Genomic DNA, 27,982 nt, shown 5'->3' with positions numbered 1-27,982 from the left:
TATTAAGGCTTTGCACTCAGCCTCCTGATGGTAGGGGACGCACCAGTAAGTCTTGAGGTGTTTTGTAAGGAGGAATCGCTCTCCATACTGAGAAGTGAATGGCTGCTCTCTTTCAATAATGAACAACTTACTTTTGATTTGTGCATCATACCTTTCAAACATTCTCCATTCTGGAGAATTTACACTATACTGACGCTGTTTAAATTGTAGGAAAATGTCTGACCCACCGGAGTGGGTGGAAATGGGGTATTTCCATAGAAGTGTTCAAGGGTGACACCGCTCATGGAAGAGTGTCCACACTCCAGAAGCAGATACCCGTGTATCTGCCTTAGTCAAATCTTAATACTTTGGTTTGGGGTTTATTTTTTTGTTTTGTTTTGTTTTGAAGAAACAGCACATTATCAGTTTGGCTGAAGCCCCATGAGTGTCCCTCCCTGATGCATTCCTGTCCCTCCCTCCTTCCCCATTGGCCCCAGGGGTAACTACCCTCCTTAACTTGGGCTTATCATTCCTATGCACCTTCTTATACTTTCATTGCATAAACATTTATACTATGAACAGTACATGATAATGTGTGTGTTTTTGCACTTTGTGAGTGTGTATTGAACAGTCTTCATCTCTAAGTTGCCTTTTTCACTGAACATGATGTTCTTATTCAGCCCCCTGTTGATAGACACTTAAGCTGCCCCTCATTTGTGCTACCACAAACAATGCTACTAGCAGGCTCCATCCTCCCCACCTTCTTCTGCACTAAAGTGTAGCAGTGTTTTAGGAGTGAAATCCCTGAGTTAGGAAGTGTGTACATCTTCATTTTTAGTGTAGAAGAGGTTATAGAAACTTACTTTCTCACCAGTGAGTGGGAATTCCCTGTGTTCCACAGCTTTGACAACATGAACATTACTGGGTTTTTAAATATGCGTCAACTGAGGACTTCCGGTCAAGATGGAGGTGTAAGTAAATAGGGCTCACTTCCTCATACAACCATAGCAAAATGTACAACTAAACTACAAAACAGCTATTGCTCAGAATCCTCAGAAAATCAAGCTGTATGGAAGACTGACAACTAAGGAATTAAAGAAGTGACATTCATCCACACGGTGGGTGGGGGGTGCAGAGATGTGGAATGGGCAGTCCCATACTCATGTGTGGTTGATAAAAATGAGGAGGGTTACCTCAGGAGCAAAGGATCCCAACTCCACATCAGACCACCCAGCCTAGGGTTCCAGCGCGAGGAAATAAGTCCCCATAACTTCTGGCTGCAAAAACAAGTGGAGCAGCTGAGGACACTGCGGGATTATCAGGAGTCTCCTCTCAAAGGGCCCCAAAAATGGATGTAGGACTTAGCAGGCTCACTCCCTCTGGGCTCTGGCACCTGGGGCAGCAGCTGGAAGGGCACCATAGCATACTGGGGAGAAACTGAAGTGTCTGGCTGGCATCAGGGTGAGTGTCAGGGGACAGCTTGCCCCTGGACAAAACCCCAGAGGACAGACTGGCCATTGTCCCTTTTCTGAGCCCTCCCCACCACAGAGCCACATAGCAGAGTCACCATCACCCCAGTTCACATTGTTTGCCCTGCCCTGGTGATTACCTAAGGCTCAGCCCCATTCAACTTGCCAGTGCAATTTTCTACAACAGGCCCTGCTACTAAGGGAGTCAAAGCAGCTCTGCATAATACACAGAAACAAACACAGGGAGGCTGCCAAAATGAAGAGATGAAGAAAGATGGCCCACATGAAAGAACAGAAGAAAACTCCAGAAAAAGAACTAGACAATGCAGATGAGCAATCTTATCAGATGCAGACTCAACAAGCATCTGTTGAGTATTTCTCCTGTGTCCTGTGAAATGCACCGTTCTGGACATGCTGAAATAACTAGGTTATGGGCCCTGCCCTTAGGAGCTCACAGGCTTTGCACCGATTCCTACCTGAAGAGGGATCTCAGAATCACTTGAGGTGCATTTCCAGAAATGACAGGGCCGAGGTGGGGGCCCAAGCATCAGCAGTGTTAGCTCCACGGTGACACCAAATCACACTTCAGTTGAGAACCTCTGACCTCATGGGAGGATGGTGCTTGCTGGTGCAGGGTGGGTTTGTGTGCGAGGCCAGGGTGAAAGAACCCAGTTGTCACTGGCCAACTCAATGGTGTCCCTTACATTTGAGGGTCTTCTTCCATTTTCATGTGAATGGCTCATTTGGTTTTAGAATGGTTAATTTGTACCAATAAAGTACCTTAAAAGCAATTGCTAAACAAAATGTAAGCAGAGGCCAAGGTTCCTATCATTTTAACTATCTGGGACAGCTGTAAACCTGCAAAGAAACAACAAAAACAACAAAAGAAGAGGAAGAGGAGAAGAAAGAGAAGGAGGCTGTGGTCTCTGAATTGAGGACAACGGCCCAGCACTCACGCTACCTCACTTCCCATCAGTGGGGCACCTGCTCTGTGTCAGGTTCTGGTCCAGGGGTGGGCCAGCAGCGGTACCTGACTTCAGAAGCTGAGACATATGTGGGGTGACATAGACAAAAGAAAAGAGGCAAGAAAGAGAGAACATATTGAGATAAAGTTGGCCTTGATGAGAAGTGGCAAAAGGGGAAGAAGCTGGGTAGAAAAAGAAAAGTAGAGAAAGTTCGTAGTCAGGGGACAAATAGCATGTCACACCCCAGCAGCCCTGGGGAACTCAGTGTACCACAATAAAGGGATATCATCTCTCAACAGCGGACAGTCAGGGAGTGTAGCTCTTAGGCAGGAGACATTTGTGAAAGAGCAAACTAAGTCTTGCTGAGCACTCGAGGCCGTTCACCTTCATGTGTCCTTCATGTGTTCTCCACCAGGAAGGAAAGGCAGAATTATCTCAGAGTATGTACAAGGTTTAGAAAAATGCCCATCTAATAGTTAAAATTTAAGCAGCAGGAAGGCTCATGCTCTCACTTTCAGAAATTTCACCTACATGGAACAGTATATAAAGCTGATTTAGGGGGGAAAATAAGGAAAGGGGGGCATAGGGAAAGCATTTTATTTATTACCTGCTTGGTTGTCATTTAGGCCTTTGAACAACACTGAGAGAATCATTCTCACCCTCATTTTTAGATGAGAAAGTCAAGATTCAAGGAGACGAAGTGTCCTTATGTTGCCTACAGTCTCACACTGGAAGACGGTGGAGCTAGAATTGGGACCCATTTTACCTGACTCCAAAGGCCGTGCCTTTCTCCACCACACCATGCTATTTCCTCCCACCTTAGAATGTTTAGAATTTACAGCAAAATTCAAGAAACTCCAGGCCTCAGTTTGGTAATATTAAAACCCAAAGGTAACCTGTTCACATGACCAAATCACACAAAACAGTGAAAATCGGAAACCAGTTTAACAAAATGTGGTTAATATTTAGTCTCCCCTGTCACTGAAGTGAAAGGCAGTGATGTCAGTAAAAGGAAATGTTTGGTGCCTTAGCTAGGGATACTTAGCTAGGGAACTGGAAAACCTTACTTTTACATTGCCTGTAGGCGAGTATTTTGGATACATGGTGTGTAACTCTCTCAGTGGTTAGAGCCCGTGTGTCCCGAAGGTGCAGTGTGTAGTTAGGGAGATCGGGCTGGCGAGTAAATGGATGGCCAGCTTCCCTAGCAGGCTGTGTGCCACTGCAGGGTAGCCTGGGACAAGCTGTGTGCAGAGTGCTCTCGGGAAGACTGATGGCCTTGCTGTTGGAGGGGGGTTTACAGCAAGGCCACAGGGAGTTAGAGCTCTCTCCTCGGGAGTCTTCGAGGAACTGGAGAGGCCTGAGTGGCCTGGAAATGGGAACAACCGTAACCACTCTAGGAGTATCTTCCCTACTAACCCAGGGGCACAGGGGAAAGCACAGGCCTTTGTAGTTTGGAAGGGCTGGAGAGATGAAATAATGGCTGGCTTGTGAATAACGGTGAAAATATTTGATGATGCGACTCCCAGGGAAGCAGTTATGGTTAACCCCTCACTTGTTTGGCATTTTCAAGGATGGAACTGTCCCACAGAACTCGATTTTCCAGACAGCTAAAACTTTCCTATTTATGTGCCTTGAATGTTTTTTAACCATGCTTGGTGGAAATATTTCTGCAATAGATTATACAATTATCCTGCCTTCTTAAACAGAAGCTGCGAAGAAGTAACATTTCCTTAGATGCCTTTGATTGCAAGTCTGAGAAGACCTGATGGAAAAGAGGGTTAGAAAAAACTCACGGCCTCGGACAGTGGTGTGGTGATTGCTGGGGGGGATAAACGGTGCCGGAAGGAGACTTGACTTGGGGTGGTGAACACTCAGCACAGTGTACAGAGGGTGTGTTGTGGAACTGCGCACCTGAAACCTGCATGATTCTGTTCACCAGTGTCAGCCCACATGATGCAATAAAAAAGGAAAAAAAGAGGTTTAAATAGTTAGGACTTGTGATTGCCTCACAGAAGAAGAACCCTGAGCAGGGTGGTTCCAAAGATGACGAGTTCGGCACCTCGGTGACATCAGGCTGACTTTTCCCTCGTGGTCACAAGATGGGTGCACAGCTCCTTGCCTTGGGGTCTCACATGAATGAAATGGGGGCCTCTCCTCACACGTGCCCCTTATCAGAGAGAAAAGTATTTCTCAGAAGACCCCCAGCTGACTTCCCTCAGGCCCCATCGGCAGGGCTGGATCACGTTCCATGCCTCGGTCCTTCGGAAGCTGAGAGTGGGCATCCAGCACTGCGGGACTCTGGAGTGGGCGGGGCTCTGCCCAGGAGAAGGGTGGAGAATGGCTTTGGGTCGGGCCACGAAGAGTGTCTTCTGTGGATTTCAGGCTGGGGGTGGACATCACTTCCTGTATGGCCGTAACTGGACAGATGATTGAGCTTTCTGTTTCTACACTAAATGACCCCAGATTGGGGTTCTTTTTGATTTCCTAAGTCTGCTTCTATGTGTTATTCCCTGTCCTTCCTTTGTGTCAGATTGATAGTTATCCCTACTCACAGTTAATATGCCTTGCCCTCATCCTGCCATAATTAGATTGTTCTCTGGGAAAGTCATGTAGGTCAGACTCATCACACTTCAGAACTGTGTCTGAAGTGTTCTGAGTGTCTGACAGCTGTCCTGTGGGTCAGATACGTAGTGTCGAAAGTCCTCTGGCCAGGCAGTGTCCTTTTTCTGTTGGTGAGGTTTTATAAAGAGAGGTTTCTAGAGTGCCTTGTGAGTTTTGGTACCACGTAAGGGAAGCCTCCTCACGGTGAAAGAAGGTGCTTTGGGGGGTGGTTAGGCTCATTCACTAGAGACAGGGAGATTGCCTCCGTGCATTTGAACCCAGAGTGCTTTAGAGACGAGCAGCATTCAGCTGCCTCCCAAGGCTGCATGGCTGGCAGCCGCATGCACAGCACCACCCAGTCTGGGGCCATGACTAGTGGGACTGCCACTGCGGCGACTGTCCGGCATGAGGCAAGGTGGCACAGAGTTCAGTTATTCCTGCCCAGTGCCACGGCATCAAGGCCCCGGGAAGGAGTCCTGTGCACTGCCCAGGTTATGCAGAACTAGAGTGTTTGGGTGTGGCCTGTTTCAGCAAGCTCCTGATGTAATGCTTTGAAAATGGTTATTGAGATTATACTGAACAAATGAGGACCATCCCTCCCCTGGGTAGAGAGCTGACCAAAATTCAGTCTCTGCATCCAGGAAGAAGGAAATAGAAAGCAGTTGTCAAAATAGTACTGACAGTAACTAACCCAAATACTCCGGGAATCAGACATGAGGCAGTGGGTGGGTTGGATTCTGAGGAAGCAAATGGTTAAAACGTTTAATTTTGAAATCCCTGAAACTATGAGCCCAAGCTGCTTAGAACCTGGGAGTTCTTCAGAACGAGGAAGCTGCTTTGAAAGCCTGAAGCCACATACCGTGCGTCAGAAAGTCATGAGTTCGCCTATAGGCAGATGTTAAGTGACAGAAACATTGAAGATAGGGAGAACAGGTTTTGTGTTTTTTTTTTAGTTCTCACTAGTTTGTACCCTCCAAATCATTCTCACAAGAAGAATGCAAAGGATTTCTCATTAATTTTTTCTTATGACTAGAACATTTTTAAGGAAGCCATTATTTTATTGACTACTGACTTAATACAGACAGCATATAACTTAGTTTAGTTGAGCCAGATAGTTTTCTAATTTTCTCATATGTGAATTAGTATGTGGATTACTGATTTTGTTTCTGAAATACTCTGGCCACTCCTGCTCACCTGATAATCCAGGTGTTGTGTTGAGGTTTTAACGTTGGCTTCAACATTTTTAGGAAAAATCTCCATGGAGAAATAGTCATGTAATCAGTGCTTTTGTGGGATTGCTATCCCTATAGCTGGCTGGCATTTTTTTAAATCAAAACAACTCACTTGCCTAGGTAAATAAATTTGCATTCACATTTTTAATTATTTCTGATGCTTATTGGGCATTTTGGGGAACAGAGTGCACGGTTCAGAACTAGGTGGGAAAATCATTTTTCAAATTATCGAAACACCAGCAACTCATTTCCAACAAAACAAAACAACAGGGACAAAAAATATGATGTATTCCAAAGCCCCAAAAGCTGGTAGCTTGAGCATCCTGAAGCCTGTGGTGGTAATCAGTGATGTTACTTTGATACTGGATGGTGACTGTTTGCTTTAAATTGGTCAGTTATTGCCATTGAATTTTATTATTCAAAAGTGTTGTTTTTTGAATGGAAACTTACATGGTATAAACTTTTCACCTATGCTATTAGTGATTGTTTTCAGGGTTAATCTGGATCTTGTTTTATATTTGGAAACATATATGTAAACATAATTCAAGTGTATATGAATAGGCATTTTTTCTAAAATTAACTAGGAGAAATAAATGAGTAATCAGGACACGTATAAACTTATTTTAGAAAGCAGTATTTATTCAAAATGACTAAAGATGTTACAGACCACGCTTTGTAATATACAGGACTCCAAAGTGTTTTTTTGGGTCGAATTCTTTATAATTTGAATTAGTCTGTTTTTCCTATTTTGTATTGTTCTATATATTGCTAAATCTGTGCTCTGGCACAAATAGACACTGAGACTGCGCTGGGGCAGAAAATGCTACTAAAGAGTGGACCTTCGAAATCTTGCCGCTTTTCTTTGGCTGAGGAGTGACTCACGCAGAAACCCCCTGCAGCCCTGAGTCAGAGTCAGACACACTCAGAGGATGGAGGGCTGTCCCCCGCCCCCACCCCCCGGCCGGAGGGTTTTCTAGTTCTTGGTTTGTTTGGGTTTTCTTTTCTTTTCTTTTTTTTTTCCAAGTTTGCTGCAAACCTGACTTTTTCTTTGAGAAATCATGGTGGGTCCTGAGAGGACCTGGTCCACATCAAACGTCACCCCAAGGTGGAATAACAATCTAGTATTTGGGGTTTCTTTTCTTCCTATATCTGCCTCATGTCGCCAAAAAGATGACCCTTGTACATCCTTCCCAGTAAACACTGGAACTTTCTAAGTTGTAATTGTGACGAAGTGAGTGTGTGGCGGGCAGGTTGTACCAGTAAAGTCAACGTGGCCTTGTAGAATGAGCTTAGGGTTTAAAGCCTCTGCCCAGCTGTGGCGTGAACAAGTGAATAAACCTCCTGGAGTCTCAAGTTTGTTCATCTGTTAAATGCAGACAGTAACAGTAATGTCTTCTTCCCAGAGTTATAACTGTCAGATTAGATAAAGTATGTAGAAGTACCCTGTAAAGCTAGAAAATTCTGCGTGTGTTTTTCTTGTTATTATTTTTTATAAACTAATGTGCCTGTTCTCTGTTCTAGAAGTGGGTAACCTTCCCCCAAATATACATTTTGTACCTTGAGGACTGTACTGTTGAAACAGTCTTTTTTTGTTGATGGTTTGCCTTAAGTAAAACCAGTGTTTCCTTTTTTAAAATGGAGTTAAAGGCCCTGTCTGGTATAGCTCAGTGGATTGAGCGCAGGCCTGTGAACCAAAAGATCAAGGTCTGATTCCCAGTCAGGGCACATGCCTGGGTTGCAGGCCAGTTCCTAGCAGGGACCAGTTCCCAGCAGGGGACACACGAGAAGCAACCATACATTGATATTTCTCTCCCTCTCTCCTTCCCTTTCCTTATAAAGATAAATAAGTAAAGTTAAAAAATACTTTTAAAAATGGAGTTAAAGAACCCCAGGTAAACAGCCAAAATGCATCATTCTTGTTAACAACAGAGTTGAGTCAGTCTGTCCTCACAGCAGACCTGTAGTGCTCCTATTGACTGCGTTCCATCAGGAGGCTCCTGCTGGTTAGGAGATCTGTGCGGTCACACGTATGGCAGAACCTGAAACTGCTAAGTATCAAAATCCGGTGCTTGATTAGAAGTAAAGTGGTAACTTTATTTTCTGTGGGGGTCCAGTTGCCGTGTCCCGTAACATGAAAAGATTATCATCTGTCCCCTTGGTGAGCCCCTTTCTGAATTCACGATTGAGGACAGCCTCCGCCATACTCCCTCCATCAGATTACAGGTGAGGAAGACACTGCTCAGCCCTCGAGGAGTTCATGGTCTAATAGAGCCTTAAAACAGGCACACAGCTAACTCCGCTTAGATCACTGGGCAAGGTAAGTGCTGCAGGAGAGGTTCAGGTGGCATTCCTTCAGCACCAACACGCCATGCCTCAGGGTGGTCACGTTTCCATTTATGTGTGCTTTGCCTCTACCTACCTTGAAACTCCTTGAAGGCAGGGAAGGACCTTGTATTTCTTGGTCCCTCTCTCCACACCTTTTACCTAAGCCTCAACAATATTTGTGGCTTAAATAGTCTTGTACCCACCATTAGATTTAGCCAAAAAAATTGAATGAAGATGCACTTAAACCCTAACTTTCTTTTCCTTTTTTCTGTGTTTGCAGTTGACCTGCCCCTGTTTTTTCCTCGAGACCAGCCGACTCTCACGTTTCAGTCTGTCTATCACTTCACCAGTAGTGGACAACTTTATTCCCAGGCCCAGAAAAATTACCCATACAGCCCCAGATGGGATGGAAATGAAATGGCCAAAAGAGCAAAGTAAGTGAATCCCTTCTTATTTCCTACAGGGAAGAACATTTTGTTTATCTAGTCCAGGGGTTGGCAAGCTCTTGCCCACTGGGTGACACCTGCTCTGTGCTTCTGTTTATAAATAAAGGTTTATTGAAACCCAGCCATGCCCATGTCTTCCCCTGTTTTCCATGGCTGTTTTCATGTTACAGTGGCAGAGTGGGTCATTACAGCAGACAGTGTATCGCCTGCAAAGCCAAAAATATTTGCTGTTTGGCCCTTTGTAGCAAAAGGTTGCCAACCCCTCATCCAGCCTCCTCAGGTGGACAGTGTCATTACTATTGTCATTTTTAATGGGTCACAGGATCTAGCAGAAATCAACTGGTCTCTTTAGAAAAGTACCAGACAGGAATTAGAGGTATAGATAAAGGGTGTCCGTGGAAGTGCGAGCAGCTGCTTTCATATTTTTTAAAAAATGGGAAATTTTGGTGGACAGTAGATTTTTTGTTTAGTCACCCATGCATGGATCTAGTACCTGCTCTTTCGTATGAAACCGTAACATCTTTGAAGGCACAGGGTGAAGTGTTTATCCCTCACTGCATCTCCACAGCCATCGCCTGAAGTAGGGCCCGCATTTGCCTTGATTGAATAAGTGGCTACACAGATAGCCTAGAACTATTAAAGCCCCTGTGGAAGTGGGTTGGGGATTTAATAGAGGTGGAAGTTAGCTGAGTGTGGAGTTCACAGGTGCAACTATTCGACACAGACCTCTGTGCGGAAAGCATTCACCAGTCAGATGGATTGGGGAAGTATAGGAACATGTCGTGTAGGTGAGTGTAGGTATAGGTAAGACTTTAGTATGTGGAAATCAGTCTTCATGAACCATGGCATCCTCGACTGAAGCAACAGGGGATCAAAGTCATAGTTTCTAAAACTAAATCATAGTTTGAGTGGCAAGTGGTTATTATTTTGTCACTCTGAACAGCCTTATGCTCATACCTGTGAGCTCAACTGAAGGACGACCAGATCCAAAGAATCACACAGATGAAGAATTATCTGTGAAGCATCCTCCTCATTCGCTCATCTGGTATTTATTGAGCACCTACCACATTCCAGGCAAGGCGCTGCGTGCCGGGGTACAGTGATAGGGGAATTAGGAATTGTCTGTGTCTTCACGGAGTCTGTAGCCCAGCAGGAGAGATCAAAGCCTCCTTCACATCAAACTTCCAACTGGTTTAAAGCACCTCCTACAAAACCTGGCCTTCCAGGCCTAGAATGCTCTTGATTAGTGGGCCTTGTTGCTCAAGCCTCCACCTTCCTGAGACCTCTCTCCCTCCCAGCGTACCCATTGGCATCTCCTGTCTTTCCAAGGCACGAGACCTTCACTTCAGCAGGATCGGCACTCTTCCAAGTAACGACAGAGGGGCGTCCTCCGGAAACCCAGGCCCCCCCAGATTCATCCGTGTGATCCAGATCTGTGGTTCCTGCCTCTTTAGTGTGCCCTTTCCCTGTCTGCCATCTTTAGCCATGACACCCAAGTCTGAGAGTCTATTTAAGGAGAAGCACAAGCATATACAAATGTAACTCATAGCAATAACAAAGACTTGCATACCTTGAAACAAACTTGAAAAAAGGGATTAGACAGTAAGTTTTATGTTTGAGGTGTTGCCATTGTTTAATTCTCTGGGCTTTCCCTGTGTGTGCATAGGGTCTGCCTCTGGAATACAGGCTGTTATTTGCGGTACGTGCTGTGGAGTCTGAACCAGATGTGTCTCTGTGGTTTCCATGGCAAAACTGTCTCGGGGTGTGTGTGTGTTGTGTGTGTGTACTAGGTAGACATTTCAGCACGTAGGAATTGAGTCCTTAAGGCATTGCAGACCGCAAGCCTGTTCTTTCAGTATGGGAATATCATAAGTGAGGCTTGTTTATCTTAACAGATCGGTTCAGAGTTTGAAGAGACATTTGCTTTATGTTAACACCAGTCTAAAGAAAACATCTGAAGTAACATTGAAAAAAATCTGCCTTCTACTGTAGTGAGAAGGATCCATTTTAAATGTAGTAAGAGAAAAAGCCAGCAGCTTCGTGCTAGGAAGAAGAAACAGTGTAAAAGCTTTCTTCTTAAGTGGGACTGAGTGGCTTTCCTGGGTTCTGTCGGAAGGCGGGCGCTGTCCTGCAGTACCGATTGGAGCTTGGTGGGGAAGGCTGGGGAGAAAGGACAGAAAGAAAGGTGCACTGCGGCACTCCTCCCACACCCGTTTTCTTTGTCCTGCGAGGGTATTGTGTGTACACAGCGCATGAAAGGCTCTGATTCACTCCTAGAGCTCTGCCCGTGGCGTAAACAGTTTCACAGTCTATGAACAGTGGTTGAGGCCTTTGAGTGGAGACAGCTGTGTATTCCCTCCTGTCGAGCAAAACTCTGCACATGTGAACTCAGAAAGGACACTTGCTGGCACTGACAAGGGCTTTTCCTGGGACATGCGCTTCTTGCTCAGGGTGGCCTAGCAAATTCTGTTCGCATAAGCGAAGTGCCCTCCCCTGGGTGAGCACAGGCTCTAGGGTCCTGCCTGCCCCAGTTCCTATCATAAGGTCTAAGCCTGGAGGCTCTGTGGCCTTGAGCAAGGCTGTTAACCTCTTGAACCTCATCCTGTAAAACAGGTCTGTACTCCTCCCTGTTGGACGGGCTTGATAGGAAGGGTCGGCCTGTGAGTGGACCTGTGAAAGACCCTTGGGTTTAGCTTCTGCTCTGTCCCACCGTGCCTTTGCTCACCCCTCCCCCTGCCCTTTTTCTGTCCTTTCAGATTCACTCCTTACTCTGTGTTCTTCCTTAAGGTTTTCCCATCCATGCTGACTTGCCAGCAGCTATTTTCCCTCTTAGCCTTTTTTTTTCCGCACAGTCATGTCATTTGTTAACAGCTTTACTTCTTTCTTTCTCACCTTTATACTCCTTCCCTTTTTTAATTTTCTTTTTCCTACTTTCACGGACTGGGACCTCCAGTAGGATGCTGTACACAAATGTGAGAGCAGACATCTGCCCTTACATTTACACACTCAAGTTGTGTTAGCAATAGGTTGTACATAGACGTCTTTCTCGAGCTGAAGAAATTCCCACATATCCCTACTTTGCTAAGAGTGTCGATCATGAATGGGCGCTGAATTCTGTAGAATGCTGTTTCTGCATGTACTGGCGTGGCTCCTCTGGGTTTTCTTCATGCTATTAAAGTGGCTAATTGCTTTGATTAGTTCTTAAAAGTTAGACCAACCTTGCATTCTTGTGATAAGCAAACCTTTCAGTCATGATATTTTATCCTTTTTTATGTTATTGTATTTGATTTGCTAAAATTGTGTTAAGGCGTTTCTGTCTATGCTCATTGATGATATTGGTCTGAAATTTTTCTTCTTGGAGTCGTCCTTCTCAGGTTTTGATAACAGCACAACACTGGTTTCATAAAATGACCTGGCACATTTTCCTTCCTCTCCACTCTCTGAAAGGGTTTGTGTGGGTTAGGCTCAGTTTTTTCCTAAGGGTTTGAGTTTTATATGTGGCCAAAAAAAATTTTGATGTCTTTATTAAATACAGAGAGACTCAGATTTTTAAAATTTCTTCTTGTGCCAATTCTAGCACATCGCATATGTGTTTGTTTTCAAGGAATTTATCCATCATGTCCAAGTTTTTTCATAATTTTTGTAATATTTTCTCATTTTTCTTTTACTACCTATAGCAGCTATAGTGATATAACCACTTTCATTCCTTATACTGAAAATTTGTATATTTTTCTCCTTTTTCTTTAAACAGTCTAGCTAGGGGGTTATCAATTTTACTAATCTTTTCAAAAAAACAAGTTTGACCTTGCTGATTTTATCCATGGTTTCTTTTCTATTTTATTAATTTATGCTTTCATCTTCACTATTTTCTTCTACTCATTTTCAGTTTAATTTGTTATTTTTCAGCCTTCTGAGAATGGAAGCTTAGGTCATTGGTTTTAATCCTTTCTTCTTTTTTAATATAAACCTTTGTGGTTCTAAACTTTCTGAGGTTTGCTTTAGCTGCATCCCACAAATTTTTATGTTGTTTTCATTATCATTCAGTTAGAAATATTTATAAATACTTTCTAGTTTCCTTTGTGGTCTCTTTTTGATTCCTGAGTTATTTATAATTGTGCTGCTTGAATTTCAAGTGTTTGAAGGGTTTTCTAGATATCTTATTGTTATTGATTTCTGATTGAATTTGGTTTTGGTCAAAGATCATAATCTGTAAGATTTTAATCCATTGAAATCTATTGAGATTTGTTTTTTGGCTCAACATATCTTGGTAATCAATCCACAGAATTTAAATGTGTGCCCTGCAGTTTTGAGATTATATATATATATATATATAGCCAAATTACTTATTAATGTTATTCAAATTTTCTGTATCACTACTATAATTCTTTGTGTTTATTATTATATCAGCTTCTGAATGGAGGTGTTAAACTTTCTACTTACGATTTTGGATTTGTCTATTTCTCTTTTTAGTTCTGCCAATTTTCGCCTTCTGTTTTTTGAGTTTTTGCTACTAAGGTGCGTACGTACTCAGAGTTGTGTCTTCTGGACAAACTGGCCTTTCTGTCATTGTTCCCGGTAATGTTTCTTGACTTGAGGTCTTTGTCTGATGTGATACAGTTGCATTTGCTTTCTTAGGCTTATTTTTTGCTTGGTGTATCTTCTTTCATCCTCTGTATATCTTTATATTTGAAAGAAACCTTTTATAAATTGTTTTGTGATCTAGTCTGGTAATTCCTGCCTGTTAATTGGAGTATTTGGTTCATTTACATTTCATATAATTAATAAGCTGATTGAGTTTGTCTAACATCTTGCTATTTATTGTCTCATTTCATTTATTTATTTATTATTTATTCCTTCATTCTTCCCTTCCAAATCTTCCCTTTGATTTATTTGAATGTTTTTAGTATGCCATTCTCTCTTCTATTGGCTTTTGAGCTATAGCTCCTTGTATTCTATTTTAGTTATTAATACACTACAATATTTCCTTAACATGTCATACTATAGCATGAATCAACATAATACTTTAGGTATAATGTATAAAAACAGTATAATCCTCTTCATACTTTCTTCTACTATCCCTTGAACTATTGTATATTTTACTTTCACATATTTTATTAATCCCACGATACATTGTTATTACTTTGGCTTGTAGGGTTCTCTTAGCTTATAAAGAATTTTTTTAAAAATTACATTTAATTTCATTTTATTTTGTAATTTCCAAATAAAGATAATGGAGAATCATTTCCTTCCTCAACAATAGAAAACCACCACTTATTTTTAAATGTCTTCCTTGGAGCAAACTATCAAAGAGATTATATTGAGCCTACATACAGAGGACATTGAGAGTCACCACCCTCCAGAAAAGAACACTCTAGGTATCTGATACCCTGGCCCCTCTGCCTTCCCTGTGGACTTCACCGTTTTCAGGCACCCTGCTGCACTTCCACGGGTCATCCCTGCAGCCCTGTGAGGGGTACAGTGCGGAAATTCTCACCTTCCTTCTTGCAGGTAAAGATACTGAGGTTCAGTGGTTATCCATATATTTGCCATATGCAATGCACACCCATGGTTTCTGTGTACATCATATACAGGATTATCATCCCCATGGTATGTACTCATTATACCCACATATAGTACACATCCTTATTTTTCCCTCAAAAATTTGGGCAAAAAAAAGTATGCATTATTCGCTGCACGATATGGTAAATGACTTACCTAAGGGCAAACAGCTAACTTCCAGCAGAGTCGGGGCTCAGCCCAGGGCCTCTGGCCTCTCTGCACATTCACACCTGGGAAGAGATGGAGTCCCCACCCTCTTCCCCACACGCTGAGCCTCTCTCTGCAGAGTCCACGCACTTGAGTATTGTAAGTATAGAAAGGGAATTCTTGTGGCCTTTAAGAGCACTGGCCCCAGTCAAGACAGAACTGGGTTGAAACCTGTCTTTGTCTCTCAGTGGCCAGCAGGTATGACTTTGGACAAATTCATAATTTCCCTGAGGCCATCTGCTTGTCTACAAAATGTTGAGGCTACTTTAGAGGGTTATTATGACTATTAAATGGGGTGTTTTCTATTGTTGGTTAACAAGTTGCCCCAAACTTAACAGCTTAAAACAACACAAGTTACTGTCTCACAGTTTCTGTGGGTCAGGAGTCCAGGACTGCATGCCTGGGTGCGTGTTCAGGGCCAAATGACAGAACTCGGGGTGCTGCCTGGGGCTGCACTCTCGTCTGAGGCTGAGGGCCTCTCCCCAGCTTACTTACTCAGGTTGTCGGCAGAGTTTGATTTCTCGTGATTATAGGACAGAGGCCCCTGTTTTCTTGCTGGCTGTCAACTGGGGGCCATTCTGTGCCACATGGTCCCCACTGTTCTCAAGTCAACAGCGGTGCCTCCAGTCTTTCTCATGTTGATAATCTCTGACTTCCCTGTTGCTGAGCTATGGACCCAGATTTAAAGGGTTCATTTGATAAGGTCAGGCCTACCAGTTAATCTACCTTCCTTAAAAATATCTGTTCCGTGTATCGTAGCCCCATGACAGGAATGAAATCCATCATGTTCTCAGTCCTGCAGATTATACAGGGAGTGTAAACCAAATGTACGGAGTCTTGGGGCCATCTTAGAATTCTGCCTACTATGTGGTGCTATGTAGGTGGATTGTCCAGCACAGGACTTGGCAGGTGCTGAGCATTCGGTCAACATCTCAGCATCATCATTCCTAGAGGAGAAAAGAGACTTTTTTAAATATAGCAGAGTCAACTTCCCTGTCTTCACATGTACCTCAGTAAACAGCCCCCCAACTTCATTGACTTGATTAGAGCCTCTTAAGTTCTGGGCTGTCCCCTCCCCAGCTGCTACCCCCCATGGTTGTGTGTGCCTGGTGCCAGCACAGCTGGTTTGAAAAGTGGGGGGAAATCTGTCCTTGAGTTATTTAACTCACATAGACTCAACGTTCACTTAAAAAAAGCTGGACCCACTAGTTACCTACTTGCTGTCTTATATATGGCTTTAGATATGACTAGAAGAATGGACCAAAATGATTTTTGTAATTCTTTCTAGTCTGATAACTCTGTAAATACATGGAGTGAGTTTTCCATGGACTTCATTGTACAAAGTACAGGTTGATCCTAAAGGCCTAAGTAGGTTCTTAGAATAGAATGTAATTTAATTTACTTTGGGGAAACCATCTACTGCAATGCCCCATGTTAAATTTATGATATAAATGGAATTACTAAAGAATGTTTGAAAAATACCTTCTCAGTCCACACATGAGAGAAATTCATCAGGAGCCTCCTGAAGTCGTATGTCGTTTCCCTTTTTGCCTCAAAGTCGGGAAGATGTTATTTTCGTATTGAAAAACCCACACTAGTGCCGCTGAAGCAGTCCACAAGTTCCCATAGGTCGCTCTTCACCACGAACACTTGCATTGTTTGTCATCCAGTTGTTTTTGCAGAATAACTTTCTCTTTTAATATTTTTAAAAGGTATATTCTGGACTATTTAAATCTTTTTTCATTGTTGATACCTTAATATTCTCAAAGATACTGTTTTCTTCCACCTTCTCACTAGCTGCCAAATGCTTCAATCCAGTCCTCTAAATAAAACAGACAAAAATAGATATTTGCTTGATTCAGGGGAAGGAGGTAGATGTCCCCACTCGGTCTGTACCCCAACCCTGCTCCTTACTGTGGCCTCTGAGGCCCCTCTGGACCCCCAGGATGCCAGGGAGCAGGGTGTGGAAATCGATTCTAAGAGGGCACATCACTGCTTGGGCCAGGCAGTGGGTGTTCATGAAGTGTAAGTGGTTCCAGTGTGAGCCTGTCTGTGTTTGTTTCTCTAGAAGTTAATCACTCACTTATTCACTCCTGTGTTGGTAGCTCCTTAAGGCAGCTCAAATTATGCTTCGTTTCTGCTGCAGTTTAGTGGACAAGTCAGGCAGTCCCTGTGCCTGGTAAACCGGCCAGAGGGAGCCCCGGCTGAACTGGCTTTGGAGCCCTGGTGTCCAGACCCTGCTCGGTGTCAGGGAGGACCCTGGTGGGGACTTTGCAACAACACCTCTCCCTGGACTTGCTCCCCCTGCCCCCCATCTCTTCCCTTTCTGTCTGTATTTCTGACGCCGAAGGGAAGGGATGACCAGGAAGTTAAGGACTGTGGCCAGCTGTGACCACAGCCCTTGTGCGAGGGGAGCGGCTGCGGCTGAGCCACTGGGCAGGAAGGTTAACTGGCCACAGGGACAGCATGGGGGGGGAGGGTTGGGGCCCCTGGGAAGCTCTGCCACAGGGGCCTGTCAGACCCCAGGGAAAGAAACTCCAAGCCCAACTGCTGCTATGATTCATGGGTTTTCTTTTGTTTTGCCTTGAGTTTCCTAGGAATAGTTCCCTTTACAAAAATCCCAACTTCATCTTCCCCTAAGGAGATGAGAGGGAATTTTCCAGGCCCTGGCCAGCAGAGCCTGGGTGCTTGGGAGTGCCCTGAGAGGACAGGAAAGGGGCCAGTGAGGGTAAGCCCACCGAGGGACTGAGGAGGGTCGAGGTCCTCAAAGCCCTCCACTCATGTGACCGCCCTAGGTTCCTGTGTGAGCAAGCCCACCGTCCATCCTGGGGTTTAGAAATACGGGAGCTGTGAAGAGAAAAATAAAGCCAATAAATAACATGGCATTTGAGGATCCTTGAACTCTCAAAGAGAATCAATTTTAAAAGTATCTTCAAGGGATTTGGTTTGTTTTTCCTTTCAGAGGAGAGAGCAACAGAGATGGGGAGGAATCCAGATCTGCCTGACGTCCAGGCATCCTCTCCAAATTGTGCAGGTCAGAGAGAACATGTTATTCATTAGAACCTGACATCTGTTGCTGTGAAGTGATAAGCTCCACTGAAAAGTGTGGCCATCAGTAACTGCCAATGCGGCCTGCATCCCAGGCTGAGCTGCTCACCGGCCTCTCAGGCTGTACCAGGCACAGAGCATTTGCAGCCCTGCTCAGCCTCCACACCCACCTTGGGAAGGACCTGCAGACCTTTTCCAGGCTCTCTGTCTCTGTTCTGGCACCCGTGATTCCCTCCTGTGGCCCCTCTGAGGGTTGGAGTAAGGACGGCACCCCACCCCTGTCTTTCCTGCTTTCTCAGTGAAAAACAGGCTTAGGGGTTACTGACTGGTCTCAGCCTTAGACCAGAAGTGCTGCCTGCCAAAAGACTAACTGGAAGGTCGGCACATCTCTGTCGAGGAAATTAGCTCGGTGGTGCCGTGTGAGAGAGCTCCCGAGGGCTCAGGCTTGGGTTGTGATGATCCCTCTCAGCCTTTGGAAAAGTTTGTGATGACCAAGTGTAGCCACTCCCTCATTCGTGAGTTATGGTCATACACGTTCTTTCTTGGAAAAAATAGATGTCTTAGAGAGTCAGAAAGGAAAGGCTATCAGGGTTGGTTTGGGATTTATATAAAATGATAAAAAACCGAAGTAGAAACATAGACTTATTGATGTAATCAGAGTTGCCTTTGAACTGTTGGAAGAAGACACATACAGTAAGGAAAGAAAGTGCTAAGAATAGTGGCCTGGGACTTGGGAGACCTGGGTCTCACCTGCGCAGCATTTTTGATGTCCTGTGTGACCTTGGGAAAGACACGCCACCTCTCAGCACCCTCGGCACCCTCGTCTGAAAGTGCTGGGCTATTGGCGGGTGATCACTGAGTCTTAATTTGTTTCTGGCATTTTAAGTGAAAATTTTGTTTAAGGTGGTTTAGCATACTTTTGTATTCATCTTGAGAAAATTCCATCTCCCTTTGCCAGAGGTCAGGTGCAAATTGAAAACATTTCTAAATGGAATTAAGCAAACTATGTACGTGATACTTTTTTGTACAACTCATATCTGATATTTATAGAACACTTCAGTTGTGAAACGTGCACACATATGCCCTGAACACACACCCAGTGAAACAATTCTAGATGTAATACATTTTCAGATGTCAAGTTAAAACAGCTTCTTGGGAATCAAGCTTGACTGTTCAGATGTGCGTGTTGGGTTCTGACAGGTGCCTCCAGGGCTGCTCAGGGCTCTCGTGTGTGATGTGGAGTCCAGCCAAGGCAGGAGAGCCAAGTGTTTATTTCTATCACTTCTCGTTAAGATGTAAATTCTTGGGGGAAAAGGAAGCATCAGAGAACAATCAGAACCATCCACTCTGTGCACATCGTTAGTGACGAGCAGAGGCCTCACTTCTGTAGAAATGGGCTTCTCTCTTGTCTGCTGTCAGATCATTCAACATAGGGGCTGCCTGCAGAAGTGCACTAAATTCATGACTTTTGAAACAGAAACTTTCTAGAGGTGAGCAAAACCAGAAGCAGATTTGGGGGCAGTTACCACTACTCCAGTGATCTGCAAAATCTACAGCCAATAGCAGAGCTAGGTTGGGTGACCAAGCAGGAATGCATCTAGGAAGGTAAGTGTGACACTGAGGGCCAGTCTCAGGACATGGAACGTAAAGGGTCGTTAGAGGTCATCTAGCACAGCCAAGGTTGAATGTGGTAAGCATTAACCATTATGGTGCAAGTTATGAGATATTGGTATCAGACCCTTAATACAGTGATTGGCATGCACTTGACACTCATTTCATCATTTTCATTTTCTGGAAGAACTTGTTCAAGGCCACACAGTCAGTACCAAGATTAGAACCCTCTGCCCCTGGTCACTGGTGCAGAGCCAAGCCTGAGCTACCTCTGACTGCCTGCCTTTCTTAAGCCTATTTCCTGCTCCCTTGCTCGCAGGACCAGCACCATGGAGTCTGGGGCTGGAGTTAGCATTTCTGCGTGCACGCACCCAGCCACCTGCCCATAGGTGGCTCACTCGGGAGGCCAAGGGCGTTCTTGAACAGAAGTAGCTCTCCTGAGAGTATAAAGACCTCCTGGCACGGAGTCCCTACCTGCAAGGGGAGACAAACATTCCTGTGGCCAAACTTATCACTGGAATCAGTGTGCAGAAGAAGAAAAGGGACATTGTGACGGATCAGCCTGAAGGAGAGGCACTGCTTCACAACTCCCACCGTGCCAGGAGGAAGGCTGCACGCTGACAGGAGGACGAAAAATTCCAGTGACTCCGATCTTCCCAGACAGGCAGAACCCCTGGCGCTTAGTCATGCCTAATGGAAAATGGAAGCCAAGAAAGCAGAAGTGAGGCCGGAGCGATCTAGGGGAGTGGTTAGTCCAGAATCACCTCTGAGGAGAAGAGTGATTTGCCCCCTGCATGCCCTGGGTAGCCAGGGAGAGCTGCCAGGGCCGTCGGGAGAACAGACTTCTGAAGAGTAGTGATTACAAGCATCAAGTGTAACAATGGTTTCTGCAGTTAGGTTACTGCTAGTGATTCATTCTGCAAACATCTCACAGTGACCGACACTATATACGGAGTGTGTGCAAAGTACTGGGGAGGCCACAGTGTGCACACACTCACACACACACACCCAAGGTGCTACCCTCCAGGTGCTAAAACTCATCCACCCATTGAAGAGCCCCGCCCACAAAGCCTGATCACCTTGTGGATGGTAATAATAATGTGCCGAGTACACACTGTACCAGCATAGTTGTAAATGCTTTATATATTCTGCCTCCTGTAATTCTCATAACAACCCTAGGAGACAGGTACTGCATTACACCTATTTACAGGTTGTGAAACTGAGCACCGCCACCAAGTGAAGTGACTTGTCCAAGGGTAAGTTTTCAAATCCACAGGGTAACTTAGCACAGGAACTGAAAATACTCATCAGTTTTCTAAATTTTAGACTGGCATTCTACTGTCAAAACATCCTGTCTGTCTTCCTCCGGTTGATGGCCTGAATTACCCCAAATTCGCTCGGCAGCTGAGCTCAGCTGTGTGCTTAGCACTGCAGTCGCTAGGGTCTCTGCCTTGTTGAAACTTGGGTTTGGTGTGCCCCAGTGTGGATTTGTAGTGACAAGTGTTTTGGTCAGATTCTACCCAGATCCCCAGCCCTTTTCCCATTTATTCATTCTTTTATTAAGCAAATGTTTTTTGAATTCAAATTAGGTATCAGGCACCATGTTAAATGATATATTGGATTTACTACCCACCTTTGCTGAACTGGAGGTGAGGTGAAAATTCTGTATAAATAACACTCTATATTGAGGCAGCAATACCTGTAGATTGCAGGTGAAATGCAGTAGGAAAGGAGAGGGCGTCTGTTTCCTGAGATCAGGGAAGCTCACATTGGAGGGTGGGTAGGATCTGATGGCAGAGACGAAGGGAGGAGACTCCCACCAGAGGGAACAGAGTGCCATGCGGCCAGGAAGCAGGGGGTTCCTAGGCCAGGCTGCGCTGAGGAGGGGGCAGTAGACGAGGCAGGAGAGAGGGGAGCAGAGGCAAGTGAGTGGAATGCTGCAAGGTGGAGGGAATGTGCTCTGGAATCAAACCAACCAGAATTCACCCCTGCTGCTACCGCCTTCTGTAGTGATTTGTTACCTCTGTAGACATTGGCTCCCTTATCTGCGCCAGAGGATAAACAGTCCTCTCTCACAGGGCACTGTGAGTGTTAAATGAAAAAATGATTGTAAAACGCCTGGCCTGTTGTTGGTGTTCAAGTAATGCTGACTCTTGTTACTAACTGCCATGCTGAGACATTCTACCTTTTTTTTATGTAGGCAATGAGGTTTTTTTAAATGAACAAATTATGTATTGATACAATGATTTAGCCTGGTGGAGAAAGGTAAAGCATAATAGGTCCTCTTGGCCTCGGAAGTATTAAGAAAGGCAGAAAGAACTGAGTCCCAGGGTCACGCCTGTGGAACACTGTCAAGGAATGGTTGTCCTGGGCCCGTCCGCCCCTTAGTAGCCACCCCCATGCCTGGGCTTTGAGAACCCGCTCTTGTTCTTAAGGATGTGGGCTGCCAGTTTTAGCAGTTAAAAACTCAAGGTGCCCAGTTACATTTGCATTTCAGACAAATGAAAAATAATTTAGTGTAGCATATCACGTGCTGTGTTTAGGACATAGTTATACTAAAATATCATTTGTTGGTTATCTGTCTGACTAGTTGTAGAAGGGAGACTCATCCCTTCCTTAGGCTTCTCTCTCGGGGGACGAAGGTTCTGCACGGCAGATTTGGGCGGTGTCTCCAGATCACTGCCCAAGAGAGATATTGAATGCTGGTGCCACTATATGAGTTTGGGGGTGAGGGCAGAGGGCTGGGGTGTCTTGTCCCAGTCTCCACATGTCCCTGGCCCTCTTGCTGTGGAACATTCAGACAGTTGGCAGAATGGAGAAAGCCTCTGTGGTCTGATGACTTGTGTCATGGAATAAGAGCCGAGTTGCTTCCAGGAACTTTAACTGCCCCTGTGGTATGAGTGACACTGGGACAACCGCAGCAGCAGGCATGGCGGTAACTGACCAGCTGCCCCAGCCCTGCCGAGTCTGAGGATCCCAGCAGTGGGTGGGCAGCCTCACTCTGGAAGGGAAACAGAGAGGACCCAGCAGAGGAAAGTGCTGGGCCCGAGGCCCCACAGCTATTCAGAACTTGACCCTGAACTGCAGTCTGGGTCTGCCACTCTGGGTTTTTCAGTAACCAACCATCTAGTGCATCCGAGAGTTCCGGCCCCGCTCACTTGGCTGATTTCTGAGCCTTTTTCCTGGATGACTTGGTAACGGGGGTCTCCAGATATCCACTCACCTGCGTGTCCTTTGGTGCAGCCCCATATGGCCTGTCCTTCAGCTGGAGTCCGTTAAGCCCCTAAGAGCTTGGCCCCTGCCAGTGGGGAGTTCCTGACACTGAGACCAGCGCGGTCCTGGCCCTCCCCCTCGGTGCTGATCTCTGTCCCACCCTGGCCAAGTGTTCTGAGGTTGAAGTGGAAAAATCCACCTCAGAGCAGATGGCTTTTAACCTCCGTTTCAGAGGAATAATTGGCCCGTGGACCATGAGGTGAAAATTAAAATAAAGCAGGGCGTAGTTTGAGCAGAGCAGCGCCCTTGGGCTTAACAGTGACTTTGACCTATTCCTCCCAGACTTGAATGATTATCTGGCTGCCAGAGAGTTCTTAGAGGAATCACTTTATTAATGGTGTTGCTGGCAAGGCGGCATTAGCCCTAAGATGGGCTTTATCTGCACGCTCTGCAGGCAAGCCTGGCGCTGCAGGCAGGGCCAGCCCACGTGGAAGCCAAGGCGGCGATCATGGGATCTTCCACTCTTTTTATTTTCTTGTTCTTGCCACAACTTGTCATGGGACCAAGAAAACTTGTTTTGAAAATGCTTGACAGCCGAGACAACCTGTTCTCAGCCCTGGATGAGAGGGTTTGTCCTCTCTGACCACTCGTGGACTGTTAGATGTCGGACCAGCTGCTGGCTGGAAAAAATGAATGTGCTGTTTTTCCCTCACATTGTTCACAGGCAAGTGCCAGTGGCTCTCCAGGTCCTCGTTCCCCCTTTTCTCCAGCTTCCCCAGAGACAGTTGAAGACTGCCTGAGTCAAAGTGATGAATGACCGTTAGCAACATGTACTTAAGAGGATGTAACTGCCGGTCACATCTCTGAGGGTTGTCTTCCCCAGTCCTATTAGGCTTCAGCCTGTGGTTACCCACTTACAGTCAGCCCTGGGGGCTAGTCTGGCCTCCTGCACGGGTGGCTGCACGGCTTCGGCTGCGCCTCTGCTCCTCCTGCCCGGCCATGCAGGCCTTGGTCTTGGGTGGTCCTGGGTGCATCCTGAGTCTGTGAAGGAATCACTTCACTCCTCCTCTGCAAAGAGAGGGTTGGACAAGATGAAGAACTGCCAACAATAGCCTAAGGGCACACACATACAGCCAGTTGCCTGTTTTTCTAAAAGTCCTACTGGGATGCAGCTGCCCCCGATCACTTACATATTAAGCGTGGCTGCTGTCACTGCAAGGAAAGCATCATGGAGACACTGTATATGGCCAGCCAAGCTGAAAATACCTACAATCTGGTCCTTTACAGAAAAGGTCGCTAATCTCTGGACTAGCTAATCTGCAGTTTTCAAATCCAACTTTCTATGACTTTGGCCTCGTGGCTGTTCTTTCACAGCCAACACTCCCAAAGTAACTAAGGGGAGCCAACTAGATGGGGGCCTCTCTCTCCTCTGTGGTAGTTCCATTCCAAGCCTGCGTTCAGATTGTGGAAATCTGCAGAGGGCAGGGGCGTACTTTGCTGTATGTCTGTATTTGTTTATTGATCTGATGGTTCTGTATCCATGGTATCCGCCCATTTTGAAAAAAAGACACAGCCGTGTAGGTCTGACTTCATCCAGCAGCATGGTTCGAGGTGGGCCACCCATTTGCATCTATGTGGAGGGGAACACTGACTTGTCTGCTTGACAACCGTGACAGGAAAGGGAGCCAGACGCTGCCTGAGAGCCCGTGTTTGCCTTAGTCTGCAGGCTGGAGCAGTGGATGGGGCAGGAATAGCTCAGAGTGGCTGGGTAGGTGGGTGACTGGTGAGAAGAACAAGAATGAGTCCTGAAGATACCTTACAAATGCAGACTAGGAAAGAATGAGTCTCTCTAATCTTTTAATTTATAAAATTAGTACCCTGGTGACATGCATCCCAGACCCACATTTCAGACATTCATAGAGAAACCAGACACAGACTCGAACAGTCCTCTTATCAGAGTCCCCGCGGCCTATAAAGAACTTTTGTGCAAATTGGTAAAAGGTGTCCCCTTTGGTTAGTGCAGAGGTCAGCTAATAGCTTTGCATGAGGAAAACCTGTGCCTTTCTGTGGCGTATAGCCCTGGGAGAGCACACCCCTGAGTGAGTGGAGCGGGGCCTAGGTTTGAGCACCACGGGCTCCCGGGCCAGACCCTCTGGGCAGGGCAGAAGCTGCACTGCCAAATGCAGCAGCCACTCCTGATACCTGGCATCCTAGAAGTCTGTGGAGCCCTCTCCCCGGAACCCTGCCGGCCAACATCACGGTGACTGCGCAGCCTTGGGGTTTGAGGCCACAGCAGCCTGGGCTGGTCCCCGTTGTCAGTGCTGCGCCATGGCATTGGCTCAGAGTCTCAGTGCAAGAAGACAGGTGCCCCGAGGCTGGGGCCTCTCCCAGCAGGCACTGTAGGCCCTGCTCTAGTTCAGGTCCTGGCTCTTCTCTGCCAACCTCTGACCTAAACCTGGCTCAGCCTAAGGAATGCACATGATTTCCCACACAGTTACATCTCAAAGGTGACATGCTGCAGCACAAAGAAATGTGTTTTCAGAGTTCTCCGTGGTGGGACTGACCTCCCCCCAGGGCATGAGGTTACACTGCTGCGACACCCTCCCCTGCAGGGTGTGCCATCAGAGTGGTTTCCAGAGCTCTCCATGGGTGGCACGGCTGTGTGGTCAGACCTGACTCCCACCTCTCAGCTGACACTGAAATTGCATCTGGGCCGGCCATGTGGGCAAATTTTGAAAGATTCCTAACCCACCCTTTACATTCTGCATCTATCAGTGGTTCTGAGCAGTTCAGAGGCTAGAGGATTGAGACAGAAGAAAGGCTGGGACCTGTCATAGCTGAGAACTCAATATTACTTCCTGTCCCCTTGGTTCCAAAAGGCTATTGGGGCCAAGAGGGAATGTAGTCGTCAAGGCTCTAAGCCTCTAAAACGTGCAGAGCACCCTGCTAAGGAGTGGTGAGAGCTCTGTGGAAGGAGCGCTTCCCTGAAAGATGAGAGGGAGGCTGGCAGCCCCTGGGAAAAGCTGATGTGAGCCCACTGGAGTCCACACTGGAGAATAACCCTCAATGCTAGCTGGTCCCAGGAGCCTGGGGCCTGAGGGAAAGAAATCTCCCAGTTAGCAAATGTTTTCAATTTTAAAAACTTACCACTCTTGGCCCTGGCTGGCGTAGCTCAGTGGATTGAGTGCGGGCCTGCGAACCAGACGATCGCGGTTTGATTCCCAGTCAGGGCACATGCCTGGGTTGTAGGCCGGTTCCTTGCAGGCTAACTACCAGCAGGGGATGCACAAAAGGCAACCATACATTGATGTTTCTCTCCCTCTCTCTTTCCCCTCTAAAGATAAATAAATAAATAAAATCTTAAAAAAAAAACTTACCACTCTCAGTCACCAAGCTCATAATAATGCCCTCATTTTAGCTACAGATGCTGTAGCCAGGCATGGGTTGGGAGCATCACTCAGCAGGGCAGGGTCCTTCTAGTGGGACATGCGTGCCCCAGAGCCATGCTCTTCCTACCCTAAGCCTGTGGCCACAGAAGTTACAGAGGACCTTTTGGGGCTGGTGCGTGCTGCCACTGGTGTCTGGCTCGTAGTCAGATCCTGCTCAGCCTATACCACGTGTATGTTTCATAGGCATGATTGTTGCTTGAATTAAAACGAGGTAATTTTGAATGCATATTATCAAATACCAAGAATGAAGGTAGTTTATTTGCTCATTCAACAACTATTAATCCTTACCAGAAATAGGCCAAGGTCCCAGGTGCCCCAGGCCTTCTCGGAAACAGGAGCTATTCTGTAAATCTTTGTCGAATTAATGTGATACAGGAGCTCGTCATAGTGTGTCTATGCAGCTATGAGCTGCGAGTGGAGGATGGGAGGAAAGGAAATGAACATGGTTTGAGTTTTTACTGTGTACCTGGCACTGTTGCCTCACAACGACCCCATTGGTCCTGTGGGTCCCCTGAAGAGAAAATATAGTGCATGGAGACTTGGAAAGTAACTTCCCAAGACACACAGGTACTAAGTGACAGAGGCGTATCTGAGTTCAGTTCTCTCTGACTCCAGCATCCATGCTCTCACCTCCGAAGGGGTGGAAATGTCTGAAGGGTGTTCTTCTTGCCAGAGAATGAGTGACCCTAGCAGATTCCCACCTGATCCATTTTTCTTCTCCCAAGGATCCCCCAGATCAATGATCCAGGCCAAGCCCAAGCCAAAAATGCTCCCCCCCAATTCTAGGCTGGGAAGCTGGAACCACATGAAATCAAAGCAGAATGAGGCTCCATCACCACAAGCCAGACCTCATGCTCACAGGGCAGGGGTTTCGGGAAACAGCAGCCTCTGGCGCACGCTCAAGTCCCCCCCTGCCCCCCCCCCCACCGCGGGAAGCCACTGCGAGTGTGCTGGGGCAGGGGTGCAGCTACCTCTTCAGGCATAAAGCCACCGGCAAGGACCCAAAATCATTTGAGGGACCTGTCGGTTTCCCCAGTGGGTGCAGCTTTTTGAAATAAAACCGTAGATGATTTTGTTGGCCTCCCTGGCCCTGCCCCCATCCTGACGCCTCCCTCGCCCCTAACTCCTTAGAGAAGAGGATGATCATGGAGCCTTTGTCCTCGTGTCTGTTCTGAGCTCAGCATCAGTGTGTCCTGTTCCGAAGTTTAGCGCCAAGTATTTACTCTAATAAAGAACAATGAAAAGGAAGAAGAAGAACTAAAGAAGTTATGGTCTGGCTTGGTCTCCAAAATCAGTCCCTGCAATTGGCAGTCATTGCCTAGACTTCAGAATAGACTTAGGAGAGAAAGAAGCCAGTCAGTCATTCAGCAGGAAATCAGGGTATTTCTGTGGACACGGAAGCCTCTGGCATCCACACCAGAGGGGGGCAATCTAAAGAGCTGCATTTAAAGCTGGGCCGACCTAGAGCTCCAGAGCCTGCAACCCCCAGGGAGCATCTGCCCGAAGTGCTCAGGATGGCAACCTGGCCTCCGCTACTCCCTCCCCTCAGTTCACAAGGCCCCACTGAACCTCGGCAGGTATGAGCTGCCAAGCTCTACCAGGCTGACCTCAGAAACAAGTGGTATGTATACTAGAGAAACCAACCAGCAACCCTAGACCACTTAGGTAGGATTGATTTGTTCAAGATGGCAAAGGTGAGGCCCGTGGGTGGGAGTTTCCAGGGGACAGATTTCAGTTCAGGAGAAGGGAGAATGTTGTAACTTAAAAATGCCTTTAGGTGATGAGCTGTCCCTTACAAAAGATACTCAGGCAGAGGTTGGAGGCTTCCCCCTCGAAGTGCTGTCAGGGCGAGTCCTGTGTTGGACAAGATGCTAAGAT

General features: G+C 46.2%; 1 protein-coding gene across 2 annotated transcripts in view; it reads left to right on the top strand.

The window, feature by feature from the left end:
• BABAM2 (BRISC and BRCA1 A complex member 2) overlaps positions 1–27,982 on the top strand; it is a 350,070-nt gene that overhangs the window by 310,216 nt on the left and 11,872 nt on the right. For both annotated transcript variants that reach the window (XM_037066663.1, XM_037066664.1), the window contains one exon: positions 8,852–9,005. In XM_037066663.1, the coding sequence (XP_036922558.1) occupies positions 8,852–9,005 (154 nt within the window). The remainder of the gene's footprint in view (positions 1–8,851; positions 9,006–27,982) is intronic.

Source organism: Sturnira hondurensis, unplaced genomic scaffold (assembly GCF_014824575.4).
Source record: "Sturnira hondurensis isolate 20B ecotype Veracruz unplaced genomic scaffold, ASM1482457v3 Scaffold0016663, whole genome shotgun sequence".
In the NCBI taxonomy this organism is placed as follows: Eukaryota; Metazoa; Chordata; class Mammalia; order Chiroptera; family Phyllostomidae; genus Sturnira; species Sturnira hondurensis.
The sequence above is the reverse complement of the archived record's forward strand: the minus strand, read 5'-3'. Positions and strand labels throughout refer to the sequence as shown.